At 50.5% G+C, this 25,753-nt stretch overlaps 2 protein-coding genes across 3 annotated transcripts in view; one reads left to right on the top strand and one right to left on the bottom strand.

The window, feature by feature from the left end:
* Nucleotides 1-6,337: 6,337 nt before the first annotated feature.
* BOP1 (BOP1 ribosomal biogenesis factor) overlaps nt 6,338-25,753 on the bottom strand; it is a 54,712-nt gene continuing 35,296 nt past the window's right edge. For both annotated transcript variants that reach the window (XM_069956853.1, XM_069956854.1), the window contains exons 4-16: nt 11,702-11,856; nt 11,460-11,577; nt 11,215-11,316; nt 10,912-11,124; nt 10,650-10,811; nt 10,495-10,575; nt 9,043-9,112; nt 8,758-8,890; nt 8,301-8,481; nt 7,939-8,227; nt 6,987-7,071; nt 6,752-6,859; nt 6,338-6,674 (exon numbers count right to left, since the gene is read on the bottom strand). In XM_069956853.1, the coding sequence (XP_069812954.1) occupies nt 6,521-6,674; nt 6,752-6,859; nt 6,987-7,071; nt 7,939-8,227; nt 8,301-8,481; nt 8,758-8,890; nt 9,043-9,112; nt 10,495-10,575; nt 10,650-10,811; nt 10,912-11,124; nt 11,215-11,316; nt 11,460-11,577; nt 11,702-11,856 (1,851 nt within the window). In that variant the 3' untranslated portion in view covers nt 6,338-6,520. The remainder of the gene's footprint in view (nt 6,675-6,751; nt 6,860-6,986; nt 7,072-7,938; nt 8,228-8,300; nt 8,482-8,757; nt 8,891-9,042; nt 9,113-10,494; nt 10,576-10,649; nt 10,812-10,911; nt 11,125-11,214; nt 11,317-11,459; nt 11,578-11,701; nt 11,857-25,753) is intronic.
* Nucleotides 12,799-23,971, top strand: SCX (scleraxis bHLH transcription factor). Its single transcript, XM_069956859.1, has 2 exons — nt 12,799-15,203; nt 23,251-23,971. The coding sequence occupies exons 1-2, from the start codon at nt 14,694-14,696 to the stop codon at nt 23,287-23,289; spliced, it is 549 nt and encodes a 182-aa protein (XP_069812960.1). The 5' UTR covers nt 12,799-14,693; the 3' UTR covers nt 23,290-23,971.

Genomic DNA, 25,753 nt, shown 5'->3' with positions numbered 1-25,753 from the left:
TAGTACATTCACAGTTCAGTTCACCATACTTATAGGAGATGGTATATTAATTAGGCTTATTGAGGCATAGTTGTGCTGAATTGCATGCTTTGGTAAACATATGCATATAGTTTGTAGTTGTAATACAATATCTCAATGGACGCTGACTGTATCCAGTAGCGGTGCCTCTGATGTTTTACAAAGTTGCCCGGTAGCCGTGGCCACAAGAGTTATATTGTTATCAGTTGGCAAATGCAGCAAATATGACAATATTGTGTCGTCCGACACTTCTCACCCGTCCTGTAGTGGTTAGGTCCCGGTCGTTGAGAAGGGGATCGCTCCGGCAGCAGTGGTTCTTGCGTCCGGCTGTCAAGCGCTAGACGCGCTGTTTAGTGCTGGATAAATAAGTGAGCTGGTTTGCGCATGCGCAAATGGGTTTGTTGCCCGCGGGACCTCGTGTGTCCTTGGCGCCAAAGTTCAAGTGAAGAATGAAGTCTTTACTGGATGGTTGGATCAGATGGATGGTAAAAATGTAAAAATAAGTAATGTGCACAAAAAATAAAGTTCTTTAAAATGGCTGGACGCGTTTCAAAACCTTCCTTGGTTTTTTCCTCAGCAGCAAAATGAATGTCCATGTTGTATATGGCCAGGTTTTTTATAGGCTATTGTACAGCTGATCAATTAGTAAGTGGGTTGTTACTGAACCCCGGAATGGACTTAAAGATATAACTGGCGTGGAAGTATGCGATCTAAATATTCACACAAATTCTATATATATATATATAGATTATTTAACATCAAGAAATGCGATAGGAAAAAGTCTAATAGAGATACAAATGAATACATATATTTTAATATTCATTAGTACTGGTTTTATGTTACAAAATGTTACAAAATAACTTCTAAAGTTGTTCTTCAATGGATAGATGGTGATTTGAGTATGTTTTATGTTGTGTGCTTGGTTTTCTTTATGGACTGCCTTTGTGAGATAGATGTTGGGAGGCCATGGGGAGACAAATCTCGGGGTCCGTCATGGCGCTGATGAACAGCCGGGCACATGACGGGCCGCGAAAAAGGTCCACCCAGGCTGGTGTCTAGATGAAACCAAATACTTCTAGTTCTTCATTTAACCCTGCTGGTGCTATAGTTTCAAAGTCATAAATTAATCTTGCTTCCGCCCTTGACATGGCTGCTATAAAGTCTCCTCCCCTCCAGTTGGCCTTGACTGTATGCAATGCTGCGTATGTGATACCTTCCGTTTTCATGTTATGGAAATTTTTAAAGTGTAAGGATAGGGGATGGTTCTCATTACCCTTCCTGATGTTGTATAAATGTTCATTGATTCTGGTTTTTAGTTCCCTCTTTGTGCGACCTACATATTGTTTTTTACATGGGCACTGTAGGATGTAGATAACGCCTTTGGTGTGACAGGTCAATAATTCTGAAATTGCCCATTTGAAGTTATTGCTTGTTGATTGGACTTCAGTTGTTTTTTTTGGGAACTGTGTACATTTACAGCAAGAACAAGTCCCACAACGGTAAAATCCCTTGGTTGTAAGCCAAGTGGATTTTTCTTGTTTGTGTGAGGGATTCCTGATTGTGGGGGCTATTTTAATGGCTAAGTTAGGAGCTTTTGTAAATACAATAGGGGGTCTGTCTGGCAGAAGGGGGGCTAAGACTTTGTCTTGACGAAGCAGAGGCCAATGTTTGGTGAAAATTTTTTCTATTTGTTTGTGTTGGGTGTTGAATGGTAATATAATTTTGGATGTTTCTGATGGAGTGTGATGGTTGGGGATGGTACGCTCTGTGTGTTGAAAAAATTCTGTTCTGTCTAATTGCTGGACTAGTTGTAGGGATTTTTGTATTATTGGTTCAGGATATTTTTTAGCTCTGAACTGGTTAGAGAGATCTTCAGCTTCTCTGAGAAATTGGTCATTGAAAGTGCAGTTTCTTTTTAATCTACGGAATTGACTAGTGGGTATGTTGGTGAGCCACCTGGGGAGATGGCAGCTGGAAAAGAGTATATAACTGTTCTTGGAAGTGGGTTTTGTGTAGGTCTGGCATGTTAATTTATTGTCCCTAACAGTGAGATTAAGATCGAGAAATTCTACTTGTTGCTGGCTGATATGTGGAGTAAATTTAAGATTACGGTCATTGGTGTTGAGTTGGAGAAGGAACTGTTCTAGTTGGATTTGGGTGCCTTTCCAAATTAAAATGATGTCATCTATATATCTTTTCCAGAAAATGATGTTGTTCCCTATATGTGGCATGATGGCTGATTCTTCCCAATGGGCCATAAAAAGATTGGCATAGCTCGGGGCAAAACGAGTTCCCATAGCAGTCCCTGTAATTTGTTGGTAATATGTATCATGAAAGTGAAAGTAATTGTGAGATAAGATGAAAGAAATGGCCTCGGTTATGAATGTGATTTGGTTTGGTGGAATGTTAGTTTTTTGTAAGTGGTGTTTAGTGGCTTCTACTCCTTGATGATGGTCGATGATGGTGTATAAAGATTGTACATCTAGTGTGGCTAAGAGATAATCAGGTTGCCAACTGAAGAATTCTAATTCTTTAATAACTTGGGTGGTATCTTTCAGGTAGGTGGGGGTGGATTGAACCAAGGGTTGGAGAATTCTGTCTATATATTGTGAGAGATTGGCTGTAAGGGATCCAATGCCGGAAATGATGGGACGGCCTGGTGGGTTTTTTGAGTCTTTGTGGATTTTTGGAATGGTATAAAATACTGGAAGTCTACGTTGGTTGGTCATAATAAACTCATATTCTTTTGTGTTCAATATATCTGATTCTAAAGCTGGTTCGCATAGGAGTTTCAATTCTTTATCGTATTTTTCTCCCGGGTCAGATGTAAGTTTGATATAGGTAGACGTGTCTTCTAATTGTTTATTGCATTCTAAAATGTATTTGGAAGTGTCTTGAACTACAATGCCACCCCCTTTGTCTGCAGGACGGATGGTTATGTCGAGGTTGTCTTGTAGTTGTTTGATAGCGTTTTTTTCTTTGTTCGTTAAATTATAGATGGGTTTTTTTACGGTTTGTAATTTCCTTAAGTCTATTTCTACAGATTTTTTGAAGGATGTAAGGTCAGGACCTGCTTCATGACGTGGGTAGAATTTGGACTTAGGGGCACAGTTGGTGTGATGGTATTGGTCCTTAGACGTTTGTGTTCTCTCTAATGGCTTTTTCAAGAAATATTTAGACAGACATAGTTTGCGGACATATTTTTCTAGACCTATATAGGTGTCAAATCTATTGAGAGAATTGCTTGGGGCGAATTTAAGTCCCTTTTCAAGGAGGGATTTTTGTGGTATAGTAAGTTCAGTAGAGCTGAGGTTGATAATTGAGGTTGCTAGTATATTTTCCCCTGTTTGAATTTTGGTTGTAGATTTTCGTGATCGTCTTCTCCTAATTCTCTTATGTGGGGTCTTTTCCGGGGTGTGTTGGTTGTTGGGTTGGTTCTGCTGTGAACTGGATGATGGTGGTTGGTGGTGGAAGGGCCGGATACTGGGGATCTCTGATTGAATTGCTGTGAATGTCTGGGGGATGGATTGTGAGATGTGGGGTGGAAGTAGGTAGGATGTTGTCTGTGGTTGATTGGATAGTTGGTGCTGTGATAGTGTGGTCGTTGTGTCGTGTGGTATTTGTGCTGTTGGTGTTGACGTGGGTAAGGGGAGTGGTGATTGTTGTGACGAGCTTCTAAAAAATGGTTGGTTGTGTATCTGGGAGATGTATGGTGTTGTGTTGGATTGTGTCTGTTCTTAGTGGTTATGTCCAGGTGTTGTTCTTGGTTAGATGTATTTGATTGTATGGGTTCTTTATGTATATTCTGTTGCCATCTAAGCTTTTTAGCTTTGCGTTGCATGATTTCTGACTCAACTTGGTCTAATTTTCGGCATGCAGCCTCTTGATATTTTAAGAATTCTTCATTTATAGGAAATTTATCTATTTCTGTCTTGATGCCTTCTATTTCGCTATCTAGTTGTGTGAGTAGTTGATGTCTTCTATCAATAATGAGCTGAACAAGGGCAATGGATTGAACTTTAAAAAAGGATTGCCATTTGTTGAGAAAGTCTTCATTGATTAGGTCAGTGGCTGGGATTTTGTATAATGTCAGTCCTTTTGGTATTAAGTCTATCTCAATGTAGTGGGACAGGCTTTTAATTTCCCATTGTTGGCGTAGTCTCTTATGTAATACAGATTCTAACTCTCTAAATAGTTTGGATAGAGTATTCCACCATGAATATCTGGTCATATTTTATTCCTCCATAATCTCCACCTACCATCCTTCCCACGCTCTACGCTCTGCTCCTCCATAATCTCCTCCCTTATCTCCACCTACCATCCTTCCCCAGCTCTACGCTCTGGCCCTCCATACATCTCCTCCCTCATCTCCACAGAGTGTAGAGCAGGGGAAGGATGGTAGGTGGAGATGAGGGAGGAGATGTATGGAGGGGTAGAGGGGGGGGAAGGATGATAGGTGGAGATGAATGGAGGGCCAGAGTGTAGAGCAGGATGGTAGACAGTTTTGTGTCTTGACGCTGAGGTCTTCCTTAGTCTACCAGTATGTTCGCGTGTGTGAGGATTTACCCTCGCCTGTTTCCTCTGGGGTTGGAGCCAGGCTTCATGTCGCTCCACTCGCTGCAGTAGATCTCCGAGGTGTGATCATTTTATAAACGCAGACTACCCAGCAGATCTAATTTGACGCAGGTGTTAGTTGTAGGAATGATTCCGTAATTTTTTCCCTCTGCCACATTATGATCTCTTGGTTTCTGTTTCTTACAGCCAGAAAGTTGCCATCTGACATGACTTTAGTTTGGGGTCCCATCTGTCATCTGCTCTTTTTTTCTACAACTGAATGAACGTCCTCCAGGCCGCTGATTCCAGAACTGTTGCCGGGGGTTGTAGACGAAACGGACCCCATACTCTGCCCTGCGGTCACTGAGAGGAGGGGACTCTGGGCCTTACTAGCGCTGATGCACTGTTTTAAGCCATCACAGTGAAAAGCTGTGTCAGCGGTCACTAACAGGTTAATTTATTTATTGCTAATTAAAGGGGTAATCCACTCACATGATGAGAGTAACAATTCCTCCATAGTTATCTATTCAGTCTCCTTCCCCCAGTTCACAGCTGCTGCTTTCTGCTAAATACACAATAATCTGTGTGTGAGCTTTTCTTTCTGTCTCCCCCTCCCTTCTGAGACCGCTGATGACCCTGGCTGGCTGTATCTGCAACTTTGTAGCTTCTTTGTAATGCTGGGGAGGGGGAGACAGAGAGAAAAGCTCACACACAGATTTGTGTGTCTTCAGGAGAAAGCAGCTGAGAACTGGGGGAAGGAGACTGAATAGATAATAAGTAGAGATGAACGAACCTTGAACATGCTCGAGCCGAGCCGAACCCGAGCGTTTGCCATGTGATTAGCGGTGGCTGCTGAAGTTGGATAAAGCCCTAACGCTATGTGGAAAACATGGATACAGCCAATGACTATATCCATGTTTTCCAGACAACCTTAGAGCTTTATCCAACTTCAGCAGCCACCGCTAATCGATCGGATTCGGATGGACTCGAACCCAAACCCGGTTCGCTCATCTCTAATAATAAGTATGGAAGGAATTGTTAGTCTCACCATGGGCAGCAACATCAGAAGTTGTGTGTGTGAGCGGCGCTGCCATATTACAATCAGTATAGCCCCCCCCCACACACACACACACCAAAAGACTTAAAGTGACTCTGTACCCACAATCTGCGCCCCCCCCCCCCCCCAACCACTTATCCCGTCAGATAGCTGCTTTCAATCCAGGTTCTGTCCTGGGGTCCGATCAGCAGGTGCTGCACCCACACACCCAGGAGCACTGAGCGCCACATCCGGCACCCACACCCCCAGGAGCACTGAGCGCCACATCCGGCACCCACACCCCCAGGAGCACTGAGCGCCACATCCGGCACCCACACCCCCAGGAGCACTGAGCGCCACATCCGGCACCCACACCCCCAGGAGCACTGAGCGCCACATCCGGCACCCACACACCCAGGAGCACTGAGCGCCACATCCGGCACCCACACACCCAGGAGCACTGAGCGCCACATCCGGCACCCACACACCCAGGAGCACTGAGCGCCACATCCGGCACCCACACACCCAGGAGCACTGAGCGCCACATCCGGCACCCACACACCCAGGAGCACTGAGCGCCACATCCGGCACCCACACACCCAGGAGCACTGAGCGCCACATCCGGCACCCACACACCCAGGAGCACTGAGCGCCACATCCGGCACCCACACACCCAGGAGCACTGAGCGCTGCTGCAGACAGTAACCATCACCCCTCAGGAGACGCGCGTCCCGTTGGTAACATGGAGCCATACGTTTTATTATAAAACATGCCCTGTGGGCTAATGTGGACGTACAGGTGGGTATATACAGGAGGGATGACGCCTTTACATCAGGAGCAGCACTCGGCCACCTTCTTGCTTCCACCAATCTTCTCTCTCTGTGGTCTTCTGACAGGTCGGTCAGTCTCTGGTTAGGTGAACAGTCGTATAGTAGAGTCGGCTCCAGAAGAGAAGACCCAAGGCTGTGTGGGGTGGAAGACGACATCCAAGACGCCCAGGTCCCGGGTGATCTGGTGTCCTCGCAGGACTTTCACAGGCACAATGAGAGGATTCTGCAGGAGGTCACTGCAAGAAAAGGACGACAGCACATCAGAGACTCCACCGACACCACGTCCACACACAAGACGAGGAGTGACACTTACTTGTAGACCATGCCATGACACACAATGACACTGCCGTCATCAGATCCAGAGGCAAAGAGCGGGTACTGTCTGTGGAAGGACACGGCCCTCAGCGCCTTCTTATGATGTCTGGGGGGGGGGGGGGGGGGGGGGGGGGGGGGGGGGGGGGGGGGGGGGGGGGGGGAGAGAGAAGAAAAAGGTTCACCAGCAGCTCCACATTATGAACACCCCCACCAGAGACCCCGACAACACCTACCGGAGGACCTTGTAAGGCTTTGTGGAGAGATCCATATCGAACCAGGCCAGCTTAGAGTCGTAACTCCCATAGATCAGATTGTCACCTGGGAAAGGACATGACTTAGTGTGACTAACGCCCTGGAGATTACCCTGCACGCTCCATATTATAAAATAGGGCAAAATGGCAGCTGGTGGATACAGGACCCCTGCTCTAAAGTGGTGGGACCCCATATATCTTACGTACTAAAGAATACACCAATGAAAAGGGGTGCAGTGTGATGCCTCGTATCTAAGGAGGCACTAGAGGTCATGCTCCACCCCCTGGGGCCTGCACTAGACGTTGCGCTCCACCCTCTGGGGCCTGCACTAGACGTTGCGCTCCACCCCCTGCACTAGACATTGCGCTCCACCCCCTTTGGGCCTGCACTAGACGTTGCGCTCTACCCCCTGGGGCCTGCACTAGACATTGCGCTCCACCCCCTCGGGCCTGCACTAGACGTTGCGCTCCACCTCCTCGGGCCTGCACTAGACGTTGCGCTCTACCCCCTTGGGCCTGCACTAGACGTTGCGCTCCACCCCCTCGGGCCTGCACTAGACGTTGCGCTCTACCCCCTCGGGCCTGCACTAGAGGTTGTGCTCCAACCTCTCAGGCCTGCACTAGAGGTTGTGCTCCACCCCCTCAGGCCTACATTAGAAGTCGCCCTCCACGCCCTCTCGAGCCTGCACTAAATGTTGTGCTCCACCCTCTTGGGCCTGCGCTAGATGTTGTGCTCCACCCCTTCAGGCATGCACTAGATTTTGTGCTCCACCCCCTTGGACATGCACTAGATGTTGTGCTCCACCCCCTCGGGCCTGCACTACATGTTGTGCTCCACCCCCTTGGACATGCACTAGATGTTGTGCTCCACCCCCTCGGGCCTGTGCTATAGTACTAGGCACAAGGACCGTTCCCCATCCTCCTCCCCGCTTACCTGCAGGGTGTATGGCGATGCTGGAGATCCACTTGCAGTTTGCGAGCAGCTTCTTGGTCAGCTCCTGTTTCAGCAGATTATATACCCTAATGTATCGCTGTGTGGCCACAAAGAAAAACGGTCGAGTGGGGTGGAACTGGACCCGCTGGACCTGACCTTTGTTTTTGCGGAATGGGTTTTGGCTGCGCCTGCGGTTAAGTTGATGGATCAGAACCTGAGCGTTTCCATTATCAGGGAGAACCACTGCAAAATAGTCCCCACGACCGTGCCACGTCACCTGCTTTACAGCCTGTGGTGAGAGACAAACAGTGAACGAAGGGAACGGCAGCGGCTGCACATCCGCCCGCTGGGAAGACTTCTACCTTCTCATGGTGGATCCGGAGCCGCACTCCCTGCTCGTAATCTGCCCCCTCTGCTGCCACCCAGGTCACCGGCTGCTGCTTCTGCTCCTCCGGTGCCTCGTACGCATCCAAATGTTGATCTGTGGAACTGCAAAGAAGGCGGTCTCCAAGGCCAGGGTTCAGGATGATGACGGAGCGCTCCCTTAAGGAAACAATCAGCGTGTGATTGATAATATAAGAGCACTAAGACATCAGTCAGACCGGTCTGAAGCCGAATCTGTAACGTCAATGTCCACCATCATCTCCATCAGCGGGAGAGTCACTGCTTACTGAGCGATTTTATTAATAATCAGAAGCAGCGGAATAGTGAGTACAGCTCTGGAGTAAGAGACAAAGAACTGAAGCTTCAGCATGAGGCAGTCTTGGGTATAAGGTGACCTGTATGACCTCCTGTGGTGGAGGCTCCGCACATACTCACACACAAGCAGCCACCAGCACCATCGACGGGTTCGGGTTCCAGCTCACACTTTTGATGGCCCCGTCCACATGAACAGTTTTCATACAACGACCGGAACAAACTTCCCAGAACCTGAATGTGGAGTCATCCGAGCCTAAGGGGAAAGAAGAATGGTCTTTGGGGAGGTCCGCTGTACAGAGGGTGATCCCTGCTATTCACAAGAATAAGCCGTTCATGTGCCGTCTCTAGTCGGCTGCGGTTAATGCCAAAACATCAGGGATTGGTGAGATACTGAGCTCTACGCACCTGAGACAATCCACTGACCAGAAGGAGAAACACTGATGCAGCGCACAAGGTCCGTGTGCCCACGATAAACCTGACGAAACAAGGATGAGAATCATAGGGACTGGAAGCAGGGAGCGGGAGGAGGCCAGGGAACGCGCCACAGGGAGCGGGAGGAGGCAGGGAACATGCTAAGGGAGCGGGGAGGAGGCAGGGAACACACCATAAGGAGCGGGGAGGAGGCAGGGAACAAGCCACAGGGAGCGGGAGGAGGCCGGGAACGCGTCACAGGGAGCGGGAGGAGGCAGGGAACATGCTAAGGGAGCGGGGAGGAGGCAGGGAACACACCATAAGGAGCGGGGAGGAGGCAGGGAACAAGCCACAGGGAGCGGGAGGAGGCCGGGAACGCGTCACAGGGAGCGGGAGGAGGCAGGGAACGCGTCTAAGGGAGCGGGAGGAGGCAGGGAACACGCCATAGGGAGCGGGAGGAGGCAGGGAACACGCCATAGGGAGCGGGAGGAGGCAGGGAACACGCCATAGGGAGCGGGAGGAGGCAGGGAACACGCCACAGGGAGCGGGAGGAGGCCAGGGAACGCGCCACAGGGAGCGGGAGGAGGCAGGGAACATGCTAAGGGAGCGGGGAGGAGGCAGGGAACACGCCATAAGGAGCGGGGAGGAGGCAGGGAACAAGCCACAGGGAGCGGGAGGAGGCCGGGAACGCGTCACAGGGAGCGGGAGGAGGCAGGGAACGCGTCTAAGGGAGCGGGAGGAGGCAGGGAACACGCCATAGGGAGCGGGAGGAGGCAGGGAACACGCCATAAGGAGCGGGGAGGAGGCAGGGAACAAGCCACAGGGAGCGGGAGGAGGCCGGGAACGCGTCACAGGGAGCGGGAGGAGGCAGGGAACGCGTCTAAGGGAGCGGGAGGAGGCAGGGAACACGCCATAGGGAGCGGGAGGAGGCAGGGAACACGCCATAAGGAGCGCGGAGGAGGCAGGGAACACGCCATAAGGAGCGGGGAGGAGGCAGGGAACATGCTAAGGGAGCGGGAGGAGGCAGGGAACGCGCCATAAGGAGCGGGGAGGAGGCAGGGAACAAGCCACAGGGAGCGGGAGGAGGCCGGGAACATGCTAATGGAGCGCGAGGAGGCAGGGAACGCGCCATAAGGAGCGGGGAGGAGGCAGGGAACGCGTCTAAGGGAGCGGGAGGAGGCAGGGAACGCGTCTAAGGGAGCGGGAGGAGGCAGGGAACGCGTCTAAGAGAGCGGGAGGAGGCAGGGAACACGCCATAGGGAGCGCGGAGGAGGCAGGGAACACGCCATAGGGAGCGCGGAGGAGGCAGGGAACACGCCATAAGGAGCGGGGAGGAGGCAGGGAACACGCCATAAGGAGCGGGGAGGAGGCAGGGAACACGCCATAGGGAGAAGGAGGACTCAACATGTACCAGAACGAGAAGAACAAGAGTAACAGAGGACTCACCATGGACTGTGTGGTGGGAAACGGCTGCAGGTCTCGAGGTTTGGGTAGTTTGGGGATCAGATCCTCAGGATCTACATTGACCTGGTTAATACAAGAACATAGATGAGAGCCTGACATTGCTGTAAGTGTGGCTCTGGGGTCTGATGGCCACTCACCCTCATCTTTCTCTGGCGGGGACACAAGTACAAGTCCAGGCAGCGTTCAAACCTCTCATGAATAAAGCGGGAGTAAGCAGGAACGGCTCGCAGGGAACTGTGCTGCTTGGGGAGGAACGATAACTTACGGTCTTCAGGGTCCTGCTGCTCCCAAGCCAGTTTCTAGGGGGGATGGATAGGCATAAAGAAGTCTCAGTTTGTAGTATGTAGGACACTATGAAGAGCGTGACTGGCATCTACCTCCATAGCTGTCACCTCATACCTCTTCTTCGGTCATCAGGTACTCCGGCGGTGGGTTGTAAGATTCTTCATGTCCCGGGAGTGGCAGTTTCGGAGCTGGAACGTGCATTTTGTGCCTTCCCAGTATGGCGTTAGGATCCTCTTGGGCCCACAGGTCATAGTAACTTGGGGCGTCATCTCGAGGCTTCCGGGGTCGTATCCAGCCCATCTTAATGGCGTGAACCAGCTTAGAAACCTAACGGCAGGACACATGGATAGATATTGTCCACAATGGGAGGGGCACAGGGGCATTAGACCACCGAGATGACACAAGGGGCCACATTACCTTCTCTTTTTCAATAAGGGATGGAATGAAGCTCTTCTTGTCTGCTGGTCGATTGGTGACTGGATGAATCATGGTCTCATGGGTAAAGAAATCCACTGAAGGCTAAAAAAAAAATAAAACAAAAATAAAACAAAAATTAAAGCAAATATTGATCAGGTTCAGCTCTGCCCACTGCTGGGAAAGTGAAGACGGGAACTGCTGTGACTAAAGGAGACATTTTCACAGGGAGACATAATTCAACTTACCTGGTACGGGTCGAAATTCACATCTCCAAACTGTCCTCGTTGTAGACGGTCAACCAGATCCACCTGCTCATCGGTCAGTTTTATGTCCCGACCGGTTTTCTTATCATGGACAGTTCGCCTGTAAATGGATGCACATTAGCCGAGATTCTATGACCGATCATTCCAGCCCGGCATCTCTCTCTACTCCGACCTCTCCGATTGTAGGGTCTACCAGCAGTAGGAATCACAGCTCACACACTCACCAGTAATCCGGATTCTCCATTTTATCCAGAAATTCCTCCAACTGGTCCTTATTCCTCAATGGTTTAAAAATCTTCTTCCCATCCAGGTCGTACCCTATGTGAGGAAAATCCTTGTACCATTCCATAGGAATATTGCCCACTGTGTTCCTGATGTCCTGTCCGGAGAACAAGTGAGGAGATGGTTACACCAAGACCAAGTCTACACGCTGTACTCTCCCACAAATACCATAAGAGCCAGACCACCATGATATATATACCATAACAAGAGCCAGAAGGAGACCCAGCACTGTAGACCACCATGATATATATACCATAACAAGAGCCAGAAGGAGACCCAGCACTGTAGACCACCATGATATATATACCATAACAAGAGCCAGAAGGAGACCAAGCACTGTAGACCACCATGATATATATACCATAACAAGAGCCAGAAGGAGACCCAGCACTGTAGACCACCATGATATATATACCATAACAAGAGCCAGAAGGAGACCGAGCACTGTAGACCACCATGATATATATACCATAACAAGAGCCAGAAGGAGACCCAGCACTGTAGACCACCATGATATATATACCATAACAAGAGCCAGAAGGAGACCAAGCACTGTAGACCACCATGATATATATACCATAACAAGAGCCAGAAGGAGACCCAGCACTGTAGACCACCATGATATATATACCATAACAAGAGCCAGAAGGAGACCGAGCACTGTAGACCACCATGATATATATACCATAACAAGAGCCAGAAGGAGACCCAGCACTGTAGACCACCATGATATATATACCATAACAAGAGCCAGAAGGAGACCCAGCACTGTAGACCACCATGATATATATACCATAACAAGAGCCAGAAGGAGACCCAGCACTGTAGACCACCATGATATATATACCATAACAAGAGCCAGAAGGAGACCCAGCACTGTAGACCACCATGATATATATACCATAACAAGAGCCAGAAGGAGACCCAGCACTGTAGACCACCATGATATATATACCATAACAAGAGCCAGAAGGAGACCCAGCACTGTAGACCACCATGATATATACCATAACAAGAGCCAGAAGGAGACCAAGCACTGTAGACCACCATGATATATACCATAACAAGAGCCATAAGGAGACCCAGCACTGTAGACCACCATGATATACCATAACAAGAGGCAGAAAGAGACCCAGCGCTGTAGACCACCATGATATATACCATAACAAGAGGCAGAAAGAGACCCAGCGCTGTAGACCACCATGATATATATACCATAACAAGAGCCAGAAGGAGACCCAGCACTGTAGACCACCATGATATACCATGACAAGAGGAAGAGGAGGGCCCAGCTCTGTAGACCACCATGATATATACCATAACAAGAGCCAAAAGGAGACCCAGCATTGTAGACCACCATGATATATATACCATAACAAGAGCCAGAAGGAGACCCAGCACTGTAGACCACCATGATATATATACCATAACAAGAGCCAGAAGGAGACCCAGCACTGTAGACCACCATGATATATATACACCATGACAAGAGGAAGAGGAGGGCCCAGCTCTGTAGACCACCATGATATATACCATAACAAGAGCCAAAAGGAGACCCAGCATTGTAGACCACCATGATATATATACCATAACAAAAGCCAGAAGGAGACCTAGCTGTGTAGACCACCATGATATATACCATGACAAGAGCCAGGAGGAGACCTAGCTGAGTAGACCACCATGATATATATATCATGACAAGAGGCAGAGGAGGACCCAGCTCTGTAGACCACCATGATTTATACCATGACAAGAGCCAGAAGGAGACCTAGCTGTGTAGACCACCATGATATATACCATGACAAGAGCCAGAAGGAGACCAATCACTGACCCAGCACTGTAGACCATCAAGACAATGATCTGACAGGAGGGATATGAGCAGCGTGGCAGAGACCTAGACTGTGATGTGTGTTATCTCCAATAGATTTTAGTAAATATACAGGTCTTATATCTCAGCTAGACCATGTTAGGTGCCATTCTTATGAGCAATGATGATGCATTTTGGTCGGGGAAAAAAAACAAAAAAAAAACAACACACCTTTTTTGCCACCAGCCACACAGTAGAAATCACTCTGGCATACCAGGTGCCAATGATGTACCATGTTGATCTACAGCTGCCAATATGTGGGCAACCAAATACAAAGAAACAAAGTACCACCTGGATCTGCGGCCTGAGGACACAGGTATAGACTAGCAGTGAACATTGGATGGATATCACATGACACCAGAGCTGGTGCGGCCCATTAGCTTTGTAGGTGTGCAGGTGTGGAGATTAACAGAGTCTTAATATAGATGAATATCTTCTGCGCTTGGCCAGTTCTGCCTACACCGTAACAACCATGTTCAATACTGACGGACTCTAATACGGGAGGTTCAGGGGGAGAATCATTACACGTCATTATACATATTACAATGACAAACAGAAGAACAAAAAGTTCGCAAAAAAAAAGTTTTATTTTCTTTACTCTGTGAGAAATCGAATATTTATCATGGCCATCGAATTACATGTCCTGATGGACGGGATGAACCATCCGAGGGAGCGATAGGGGTTAACGCTGCGCCTGGTTAAGAAGCACAGGCCAGTCTAGGCTGTTAAATCCCACAGCCGTCTGGGGACTCCCTTCCCCCCTCATCCAGCTTCCGATGGAGCCCCCCTCACTCGTGTCTGCTGCCGGCTGAGGGAGGAACCAGACTCACTCTCAAGGGTCACTATAAAAAGTCAATCACAGCTGCAGCTCAGCCAGACGGCTGCACTCCACACGTGTGAGATACCAGGACGCAAATACAGGAGGGAAGAGATGGACAGAGCACCAGCAGCAGAGACACAGAGCGGGTGGCAGTGACAGCACAAGACCCTGGCTGACAGGTGGAGATCCTCACTAGAGTCTATAGAAGGACTGTCATCTTCACATATCGGACACCCTCTGCCTTATCATGTCTTTTGCAATGCTCCGCCATGCCCCTCCTGCCCGCTTCCTCTATCCGGACATCAGTATGCTTTCAGATGATGAGGACAGCGGCAGTGACAGCTCGGGATGTGGTGACAAAGGCTTCCATCACTCAGGTAGCGGTGGTAAGAGAGCAGATAAAAAGTGTTCACAACTGCAGAGAGAACCACGTCAACGACATACGGCCAACGCCCGGGAGAGGGACCGGACCAACAGCGTCAACAACGCCTTCACAGCCCTGCGCACACTCATCCCTACGGAGCCCGCGGACCGCAAACTCTCCAAAATAGAGACTCTACGTCTGGCATCCAGCTACATCTCACATCTTGGGAATGTACTACTACTTGGAGACACTTGTGGAGATGGACAACCCTGTCACACTAGTGCACCATACTACCAGCATCACCCAACCACTGCCAGTCCCAAGCACAGGGAGCACGATCAAGGCCAACCCAAACAGATCTGCACCTTCTGCCTCAGCAACCAAAGGAAGCTGGTAAGTACCAATACTAATAGCTTAAACCAATGTTATAGATGCCATCATACGTACAGGTGCCGCACCTTGGGGAGTCACCGAATAAGAGTGACTGACAGGACACCTATAGATGACTTGGGAGGAACCGAGTGTCAATGCTCATACAAGGATCAGACCAATCCATACTTCACCACATAACCTCAGCACTGACATGTTCAGACCACTTCTAGGTCTAGTATGACCATTTCCCTCACGCTTTCCACCAGTGAGCTCCAACGTCCAAAAACTAAGGGAAGACAGGTGTGTGAGAGCCATCACCCCATATTCAAAGACTGATCGTGTACTCTACTCACCAACCTTCTAGACATCTGATCTCCACTCACCACGACAGATGGGAAGCAGGAGAAGACACTTGTCCTCACCTGACCTCAGTACTATACACATTACTATAGGTGAGGACCAGTCTCTTCCTCTTCCTCCTGGAGATGTGACCTCAGTACTATACACATTACTATAGGTGAGGACCAGCCTCCTCCTCCTGGAGATGTGACCTCAGTACTATACACATTACTATAGGTGAGGACCAGTCTCTTCCTCTTCCTCCTGGAGATGTGACCTCAGTACTATACACATTACTATAGGTGAGGACCAGTCTCCTCCTCCTCCTGGAGATGTGACCTCAGTACTATACATATTACTATAGGTGAGGACCAGTCTCTTCCTCCTGGAGATGTGACCTCAGTACTATACACATTACTATAGGTGAGGACCAGTCTCTTCCTCTTCCTCCTGGAGACGCGACCTCAGTACTATACGCATTACTATAGGTGAGGACCAGTCTCCTCCTCCTCCTGGAGATGTGACCTCAGTACTATACACATTACTATAGGTGAGGACCAGTCTCCTCCTCCTCCTGGAGATGTGACCTCAGTAATATACACATTACTATAGGTGAGGACCAGTCTCCTCCTCCTCCTGGAGATGTGACCTCAGTACTATACACATTACTATAGGTGAGGACCAGTCTCTTCCTCCTGGAGATGTGACCTCAGTACTATACACATTACTATAGGTGAGGACCAGTCTCCTCCTCCTCCTGGAGATGTGACCTCAGTACTATACACATTACTATAGGTGAGGACCAGTCTCTTCCTCTTCCTCCTGGAGATGTGACCTCAGTACTATACACATTACTATAGGTGAGGACCAGTCTCTTCCTCCTGGAGATGTGACCTCAGTACTATACACATTACTATAGGTGAGGACCAGTCTCTTCCTCCTGGATATGTGACCTCAGTACTATACACATTACTATAGGTGAGGACCAGTCTCCTCCTCCTCCTGGAGATGTGACCTCAGTACTATACACATTACTATAGGTGAGGACCAGTCTCTTCCTCTTCCTCCTGGAGATGTGACCTCAGTACTATACACATTACTATAGGTGAGGACCAGTCTCTTCCTCTTCCTCCTGGAGATGTGACCTCAGTACTATACACATTACTATAGGTGAGGACCAGTCTCTTCCTCTTCCTCCTGGAGATGTGACCTCAGTACTATACACATTACTATAGGTGAGGACCAGTCTCTTCCTCCTGGAGATGTGACCTCAGTACTATACACATTACTATAGGTGAGGACCAGTCTCTTCCTCCTGGAGATGTGACCTCAGTACTATACACATTACTATAGGTGAGGACCAGCCTCTTCCTCTTCCTCCTGGAGATGTGACCTCAGTACTATACACATTACTATAGGTGAGGACCAGTCTCCTCCTCCTCCTGGAGATGTGACCTCAGTACTATACACATTACTATAGGTGAGGACCAGTCTCTTCCTCCTGGAGATGTGACCTCAGTACTATACATATTACTATAGGTGAGGACCAGTCTCTTCCTCCTGGAGATGTGACCTCAGTACTATACACATTACTATAGGTGAGGACCAGTCTCTTCCTCTTCCTCCTGGAGATGTGACCTCAGTACTATACACATTACTATAGGTGCGGACCAGTCTCCTCCTCCTCCTGGAGATGTGACCTCAGTACTATACATATTACTATAGGTGAGGACCAGTCTCTTCCTCTTCCTCCTGGAGATGTGACCTCAGTACTATACATATTACTATAGGTGAGGACCAGTCTCTTCCTCCTGGAGATGTGACCTCAGTACTATACACATTACTATAGGTGAGGACCAGTCTCTTCCTCCTGGAGATGTGACCTCAGTACTATACACATTACTATAGGTGAGGACCAGTCTCTTCCTCTTCCTCCTGGAGATGTGACCTCAGTACTATACACATTACTATAGGTGCGGACCAGTCTCCTCCTCCTCCTGGAGATGTGACCTCAGTACTATACATATTACTATAGGTGAGGACCAGTCTCTTCCTCTTCCTCCTGGAGATGTGACCTCAGTACTATACACATTACTATAGGTGAGGACCAGTCTCCTCCTCCTGGAGATGTGACCTCAGTACTATACATATTACTATAGGTGAGGACCAGTCTCTTCCTCTTCCTCCTGGAGATGTGACCTCAGTACTATACACATTACTATAGGTGAGGACCAGTCTCCTCCTCCTGGATATGTGACCTCAGTACTATAGGTGAGGAGGAGTCTCTTCCTCTTGGAGATGTGACCTCAGTACTATACATATTACTATAGGTGAGGACCAGCCTCCTCCTCCTCCTGGAGATGTGACCTCAGTACTATACATATTACTATAGGTGAGGACCAGCCTCCTCCTCCTGGAGATGTGACCTCAGTACTATACACATTACTATAGGTGAGAACCAGTCTCTTCCTCTTCCTCCTGGAGATGTGACCTCAGTACTATACACATTACTATAGGTGAGGACCAGTCTCTTCCTCCTGGAGATGTGACCTCAGTACTATACACATTACTATAGGTGAGGACCAGTCTCCTCCTCCTCCTGGAGACGCGACCTCAGTACTATACGCATTACTATAGGTGAGGACCAGTCTCTTCCTCCTGGAGATGTGACCTCAGTACTATACACATTACTATAGGTGAGGACCAGTCTCCTCCTCCTGGATATGTGACCTCAGTACTATAGGTGAGGAGGAGTCTCTTCCTCTTCCTCCTGGAGATGTGACCTCAGTACTATACATATTACTATAGGTGAGGACCAGCCTCCTCCTCCTCCTGGAGATGTGACCTCAGTACTATACATATTACTATAGGTGAGGACCAGCCTCCTCCTCCTGGAGATGTGACCTCAGTACTATACACATTACTATAGGTGAGGACCAGTCTCTGTCTCTTCCTCCTGGAGATGTGACCTCAGTACTATACACATTATTATAGGTGAGGACCAGTCTCCTCCTCCTCCTGGAGATGTGACCTCAGTACTATACACATTACTATAGGTGAGGACCAGCCTCCTCCTCCTCCTGGAGATGTGACCTCAGTACTATACACATTACTATAGGTGCGGACCAGTCTCTTCCTCTTCCTCCTGGAGATGTGACCTCAGTACTATAGGTGAGGACCAGTCTCTTCCTCTTCCTCCTGGAGATGTGACCTCAGTACTATACATATTACTATAGGTGAGGACCAGCCTCCTCCTCCTGGAGATGTGACCTCAGTACTATACACATTACTATAGGTGAGGACCAGCCTCCTCCTCCTGGAGATGTGACCTCAGTACTATACACATTACTATAGGTGAGGACCAGTCTCTTCCTCCTGGAGATGTGACCTCAGTACTATACACATTACTATAGGTGAGGACCAGCCTCCTCCTCCTGGAGATGTGACCTCAGTACTATACACATTACTATAGGTGAGGACCAGTCTCTTCCTCCTGGAGATGTGACCTCAGTACTATACACATTACTATAGGTGCGGACCAGTCTCTTCCTCTTCCTCCTGGAGATGTGACCTCAGTACTATAGGTGAGGACCAGTCTCTTCCTCTTCCTCCTGGAGATGTGACCTCAGTACTATACACATTACTATAGGTGCGGACCAGCCTCCTCCTCCTGGAGATGTGACCTCAGTACTATACACATTACTATAGGTGCGGACCAGCCTCCTCCTCCTGGAGATGTGACCTCAGTACTATACATATTACTATAGGTGAGGACCAGCCTCCTCCTCCTGGAGATGTGACCTCAGTACTATACACATTACTATAGGTGAGGACCAGTCTCCTCCTCTTCCTCCTGGAGATGTGACCTCAGTACTATACACACTACTATAGGTGAGGACCAGTCTCCTCCTCTTCCTCCTGGAGATGTGACCTCAGTACTATACACATTACTATAGGCGAGGAGCAGTCTCCTCCTCCTCCTGGAGATCTGACCTCAGTTCTGCTGGGAACTTGATTTGTAGAATGGCTTGGTAGGTGGTCGGCATCCCAGTAACATCCACTTGTTGCCAGGCCTCAAGTACCCAGCAGAACATTGCCCACCACACGGCCCCGCCATCTTGTCTTCTTCTCATAGTGCATCCTGGTGCCAACTCTTCCCTAGGTAAGTAATGCACCCCCACGATCATATATTGACACTACCAGGGGTGAAGAGGGGTCACAAGGGCTCTGACAACGATCCTGCACCAATCCTAAGAGTCTTTCTTTGGCTCCCATTGTACTTAGACCCCCACAACTTTCTTTAATCCAGGTTGCCCTTTCTTGTCCCCCTTTGCTAGGTTATCCTTTCTTAGCCCCCCCCCCATAAACCTGTCTCTTGTCCAGGTTATCCTTCCTTGGACATCCATGTAAAGGTCTCTTGTCCAGGTTATCCTTCCTTGGACATCCATCTACCTGTCTCTTGTCCAGGTTATCCTTCCTTGGACATCCATGTACCTGTCTCTTGTCCAGGTTATCCTTCCTTGGACATCCATGTACCTGTCTCTTGTCCAGGTTATCCTTCCTTGGACATCCATGTACCTGTCTCTTGTCCAGGTTATCCTTCCTTGGACATCCATGTACCTGTCTCTTGTCCAGGTTATCCTTCCTTGGACATCCATGTACCTGTCTCTTGTCCAGGTTATCCTTCCTTGGACATCCATGTACCTGTCTCTTGTCCAGGTTATCCTTCCTTGGACATCCATGTACCTGTCTCTTGTCCAGGTTATCCTTCCTTGGACATCCATGTACCTGTCTCTTGTCTAGGATATCCCTCCTTAAGCCCCTATTACACGAGGCAACTGAGAGGAGCAAACAAGCGCTTTTAGCGCTCGTTGCTCCTCATTCCACACTTGCTGCAAACGCTATTACATGCACCAGCAGCCAGTGGGTAAGTCTGGGGACAGCCCATAGAGGATAGCAACGGTCTGCTGCCACTGCTCCTATTCCACAGAGCAATAGCAGCAGATCGCTGCTATCATAGTCGTTTGTCTTTCAACATGTTTAAAGACAAACAACTGCAACGATCAGCCAACATTGTTCATGTCGTCTGATCGTTGTCTTCTATTACACAGGACGATTATCGGCCGTAACGGATGATAATCGTCTCGTGTAATAGGGCCTTTAGTCCCCCATGAACTTTTCTCTTGTCCTGGTTGTCCTTCCTTGGACCTCCATGAACTTGTCTTGTCCTGGTTGTCCTTCCTTGGACCTCCATGAACTTGTCTCGTCCCCGTTGTCCTTCCTTGGACCTCCATGAACTTGTCTCTTCCCAGTTGTCCTTCCTTGGACCTCCATGAACTTGTCTCGTCCCAGTTGTCCTTCCTTGGACCTCCATGAACTTGTCTCGTCCCCGTTGTCCTTCCTTGGACCTCCATGAACTTGTCTCGTCCCCGTTGTCCTTCCTTGGACCTCCATAACCCTGTCCCCAGTCGTCCTTATTTGGGCTCCATTACTCTTGGACCCCGATGACTGGTTGTCTAGCCTTGCGGTACTTTTGGTCAGTACTGACCACTATTTATCATAAACATCCCACAAGACGGGCCATCCTGAAGATGCTCCGACCCTGGTGTCATCACTACTCAGCCCTGATCACAGTCTCTCAGCTCCTTCAACACTCCCTCAGTCCCCAGATAGATCTCTTCCCTCTATAAAGAAGCCTTTCTGGGATCTACTGATTAAGCTGGAGTAGTGCCCGATACCTGCTCTGTGAGGATTAGGTGGGCACCCAGTGGTCCAGGGTCTCTCATATCACCCATGTCAGTCCTGCTCCTCTCCTCCAGATTGCATCTTGCTGCAATATTTGCGCTCGACGTCCGTCATTTTACCACTTTTCTTTTCGTCTATTGCCGAAAATGATTTAGAATACAGCGGAGAACGCTGGCAGCGGGCTGGGGTCCACATCTCTGGAGACACCTCACACGCGGCAGCGTGCCCGCACCGCCATCCGCACACAGAAACACTTTGTAAACGTCAAAAGGCTTTGCCCAAATTTTCCATTTTTGAGTGGATTGTAAAATGTGGAAACACACAGAATACCAGAGTGGTCACGTCAACAGGAATGTCAGGAACCACAAACAGCAGCTGCGCCGGCCCTTTAAACACCATAGACCTCAGTGTAAAGTACATAATGCAGAGGATGAGGCCGTGGCCTCCACCAACCACAGGCCTCCTAGTGTGATGGACCCAGCCAGTAAACTTATTATGATGGCAATAGGCAATATGGGGGGGGGGGGGGGGGGGTTATATGACAGGTTTCGTCTGCAGACACTGAGGGGTTAATAAACATGCCTGTATGTCTATACTGGGGCTAGTGCTGCCGCTTGCTCCGGTATAGTATGAGCTACTGCTGCCAAGTGCTCGTTTATACGATGGGCTAGCGCGGACTATACCGGAGCGAGCGGCAGCACTAGCGCGGACTATACCGGAGCGAGCGGCAGCACTAGCGCGGACTATACCGGAGCGAGCGGCAGCACTAGCGCGGACTATACCGGAGCGAGCGGCAGCACTAGCGCGGACTATACCGGAGCGAGCGGCTGCACTAGCGCGGACTATACCGGAGCGAGCGGCAGCACTAGCGCGGACTATACCGGAGCCAGCGGCAGCACTAGCGCGGACTATACCGGAGCGAGCGGCAGCACTAGCGCGGACTATACCGGAGCGAGGGGCAGCAATAGCGCGGACTATACCGGAGCGAGCGGCAGCAATAGCGCGGACTATACCGGAGCGAGGGGCAGCACTAGCGCGGACTATACCGGAGCGAGGGGCAGCACTAGCGCGGACTATACCGGAGCGAGGGGCAGCACTAGCGCGGACTATACCGGAGCGAGGGGCAGCACTAGCGCGGACTATACCGGAGCGAGGGGCAGCACTAGCGCGGACTATACCGGAGCGAGGGGCAGCACTAGCGCGGACTATACCGGAGCGAGGGGCAGCACTAGCGCGGACTATACCGGAGCGAGGGGCAGCACTAGCGCGGACTATACCGGAGCGAGGGGCAGCACTAGCGCGGACTATACCGGAGCGAGGGGCAGCACTAGCGCGGACTATACCGGAGCGAGGGGCAGCACTAGCGCGGACTATACCGGAGCGAGGGGCAGCACTAGCGCGGACTATACCGGAGCGAGCGGCAGCACTAGCGCGGTCTATACCGGAGCGAGCGGCAGCACTAGCGCGGACTATACCGGAGCGAGCGGCAGCACTAGCGCGGTCTATACCGGAGCGAGCGGCAGCACTAGCGCGGACTATACCGGAGCGAGCGGCAGCACTAGCGCGGACTATACCGGAGCGAGCGGCAGCACTAGCTCATCCTATACCAGGGCAGTTGGCTGCAGCAGCTTTCTTTGGACGCTCCGGGTTAGTCGGGGTCCCTGCTCTATACAGTGGATGGTGTAATATTGTGTGTGGTCATATTACGCCTCTATCAGGATCCAGCGCCCCCCCCCCCCCCTTCGCCTCACGCGCTCCCGGCTGTAATAAATCTCCTCTGGATGCGGCAGCAGATATTATTTCACGGTTACAGACATGGAAACTAAATTCTTTCAAAATAACGTATTCCCCTTCGCTAAACAAAGAGCGATCTGGTGATCTATTGGGAGGCCGGCACCCCCTACAGGCCGCTGAGGGGTGCACACAGGTACGGGGAGGACAGCCACCATGTCACCTAACACTAACCTTACACTTTACCTTACAGGGAAAAGATCGAGAGAGGAAGACGACCATCAGAACCTAGTGATGGCTGCGGGGAGCCCCGACCCCCATGACACCACAAAAGTCACACAACAGGTACAAGACTAGTATTGTCAGGAGGAAAGCCAGGACGACAAAGCCAAAGCCGAGGGACACGTGCACCCCCAAAGATGAGAGAGTGGGCCTCCCCTATGGGGGTCCCCAGGACTGGTGAGCATCACCACCCAGAGAAAGGCTGCCGCATCTACACCGAGCAGTGGATGTCTATGGTGGTCACCCATCACCCCCCCCCCCCCAGACGGAATGTCTATGGTGGTCACCCATCACCCCCCCCCCCCCAGACGGAATGTCTATGGTGGTCACCCATCACCCCCCCCCCAGACGAAATGTCCATAGTGGTCACCCATCGCCCCCCCATAGGGAATGTCTATGGTGGTCACCCATCGCCCCCCCCCCAGAGGGAATGTCTATGGTGGTCACCCATCGCCCCCCCCCCATAGGGAATGTCTATGGTGGTCACCCATCACCCCCCCCCTCAATAGGGAATGTCTATGGTGGTCGCCCATCACCCCCCCAAGCGGGATGTCTATGGTGGTCGCCCATCACCCCCCCCCCCCCAGACGGAATGTCTGTGGTGGTCACCCATCACCCCCCCCCCCCAGACGAAATGTCCATAGTGGTCACCCATCGCCCCCCCATAGGGAATGTCTATGGTGGTCACCCATCGCCCCCCCCCCCCCCCCCCCCCATAGGGAATGTCTATGGTGGTCACCCATCGCCCCCCCCCCATAGGGAATGTCTATGGTGGTCACCCATCGCCCCCCCATAGGGAATGTCTATGGTGGTCACCCATCACCCCCCCCTCAATAGGGAATGTCTATGGTGGTCACCCATCGCCCCCCCCCATAGGGAATGTCTATGGTGGTCACCCATCACCCCCCCCTCAATAGGGAATGTCTATGGTGGTCGCCCATCACCCCCCCAAGCGGGATGTCTATGGTGGTCGCCCATCGCCCCCCCCAGACGGAATGTCTATGGTGGTCACCCATCGCCCCCCCCATAGGGAATGTCCATAGTGGTCACCCATCGCCCCCCCCCATAGGGAATGTCTATGGTGGTCACCCATCGCCCCCCCCCCCCATAGGGAATGTCTATGGTGTTCACCCATCACCCCCCCCCCCAATAGGGAATGTCTATGGTGGTCGCCCATCGCCCCCCCCCAGACGGAATGTCTATGGTGGTCGCCCATCGCCCCCCCCAGACGGAATGTCTATGGTGGTCGCCCATCGCCCCCCCCAGACGGAATGTCTATGGTGGTCGCCCATCGCCCCCCCCAGACGGAATGTCTATGGTGGTCGCCCATCGGAGATGTTGAAGGACTCTGGCTCCAGCCTCTTCCGTGGAGGAGTCTCCATGCAGCACAGGAATGAACACTCCGCGTGTATCTGTCATGTCAGTCACTTCAATAAAGAGATGTTGTCTATTTATACAACGAGTAGAGAGTCGTACAGGAGGATGTGGGGTGGGGTGGGGGACTAACACAGGTGCAGGCAGCAGCCCCCTACATCGGGGGGCTGTCCACCGCGACACACATATACACTCTGGTATCAGCCATGTCAGGCTGGGGGGGGGGGGGGGTGTAGGACAGGTATATACAATCTATTACTCTCTGGTATCAGCCATGTCAGGCTGGGGGGGGGGGGGGGTGACTGTAGGACAGGTATATACAATCTATTACTCTCTGGTATCAGCCATGTCAGGCTGGGGGGGGGGTGACTGTAGGACAGGTATATACAATCTATTACTCGCTGGTATCAGCCATGTCAGGCTGGGGGGGGGGGGTGTAGGACAGGTATATACAATCTATTACTCTCTGGTATCAGCCATGTTAGGCTGGGGGGGGTGTAGGACAGGTATATACAATCTATTACTCTCTGGTATCAGCCATTTCAGACTGGGGAGGTGACTGTAGGACAGGTATATACAATCTATTACTCTCCGGTATCAGCCATGTCAGGCTGGGGGGGGGGGTGTAGGACAGGTATATACAATCTATTACTCTCTGGTATCAGCCATGTCAGGCTGGGGGGGGGGGGGAGGTGACTGTAGGACAGGTATATACAATCTATTACTCTCTGGTATCAGCCATGTCAGGCTGGGGGGAGGAGGTGACTGTAGGACAGGTATATACAATCTATTACTCTCTGGTATCAGCCATGTCAGGCTGGGGGGGGGGGGGGGGGTGACTGTAGGACAGGTATATACAATCTATTACTCTCTGGTATCAGCCATGTCAGGCTGGGGGGGGGGGTGACTGTAGGACAGGTATATACAATCTATTACTCTCTGGTATCAGCCATGTCAGGCTGGGGTGGAGGTGACTGTAGGACAGGTATATACAATCTATTACTCTCTGGTATCAGCCATCTCAGGCTGGGGGGGGGGGGGGTGTAGGACAGGTACATACAATCTACTACTCTCTGGTATCAGCCATGTCAGGCTTGGGG

Source organism: Dendropsophus ebraccatus, chromosome 2 (genome assembly GCF_027789765.1).
Source record: "Dendropsophus ebraccatus isolate aDenEbr1 chromosome 2, aDenEbr1.pat, whole genome shotgun sequence".
Classification (NCBI taxonomy): domain Eukaryota; kingdom Metazoa; phylum Chordata; class Amphibia; order Anura; family Hylidae; genus Dendropsophus; species Dendropsophus ebraccatus.
The sequence above is the reverse complement of the archived record's forward strand: the minus strand, read 5'-3'. Positions and strand labels throughout refer to the sequence as shown.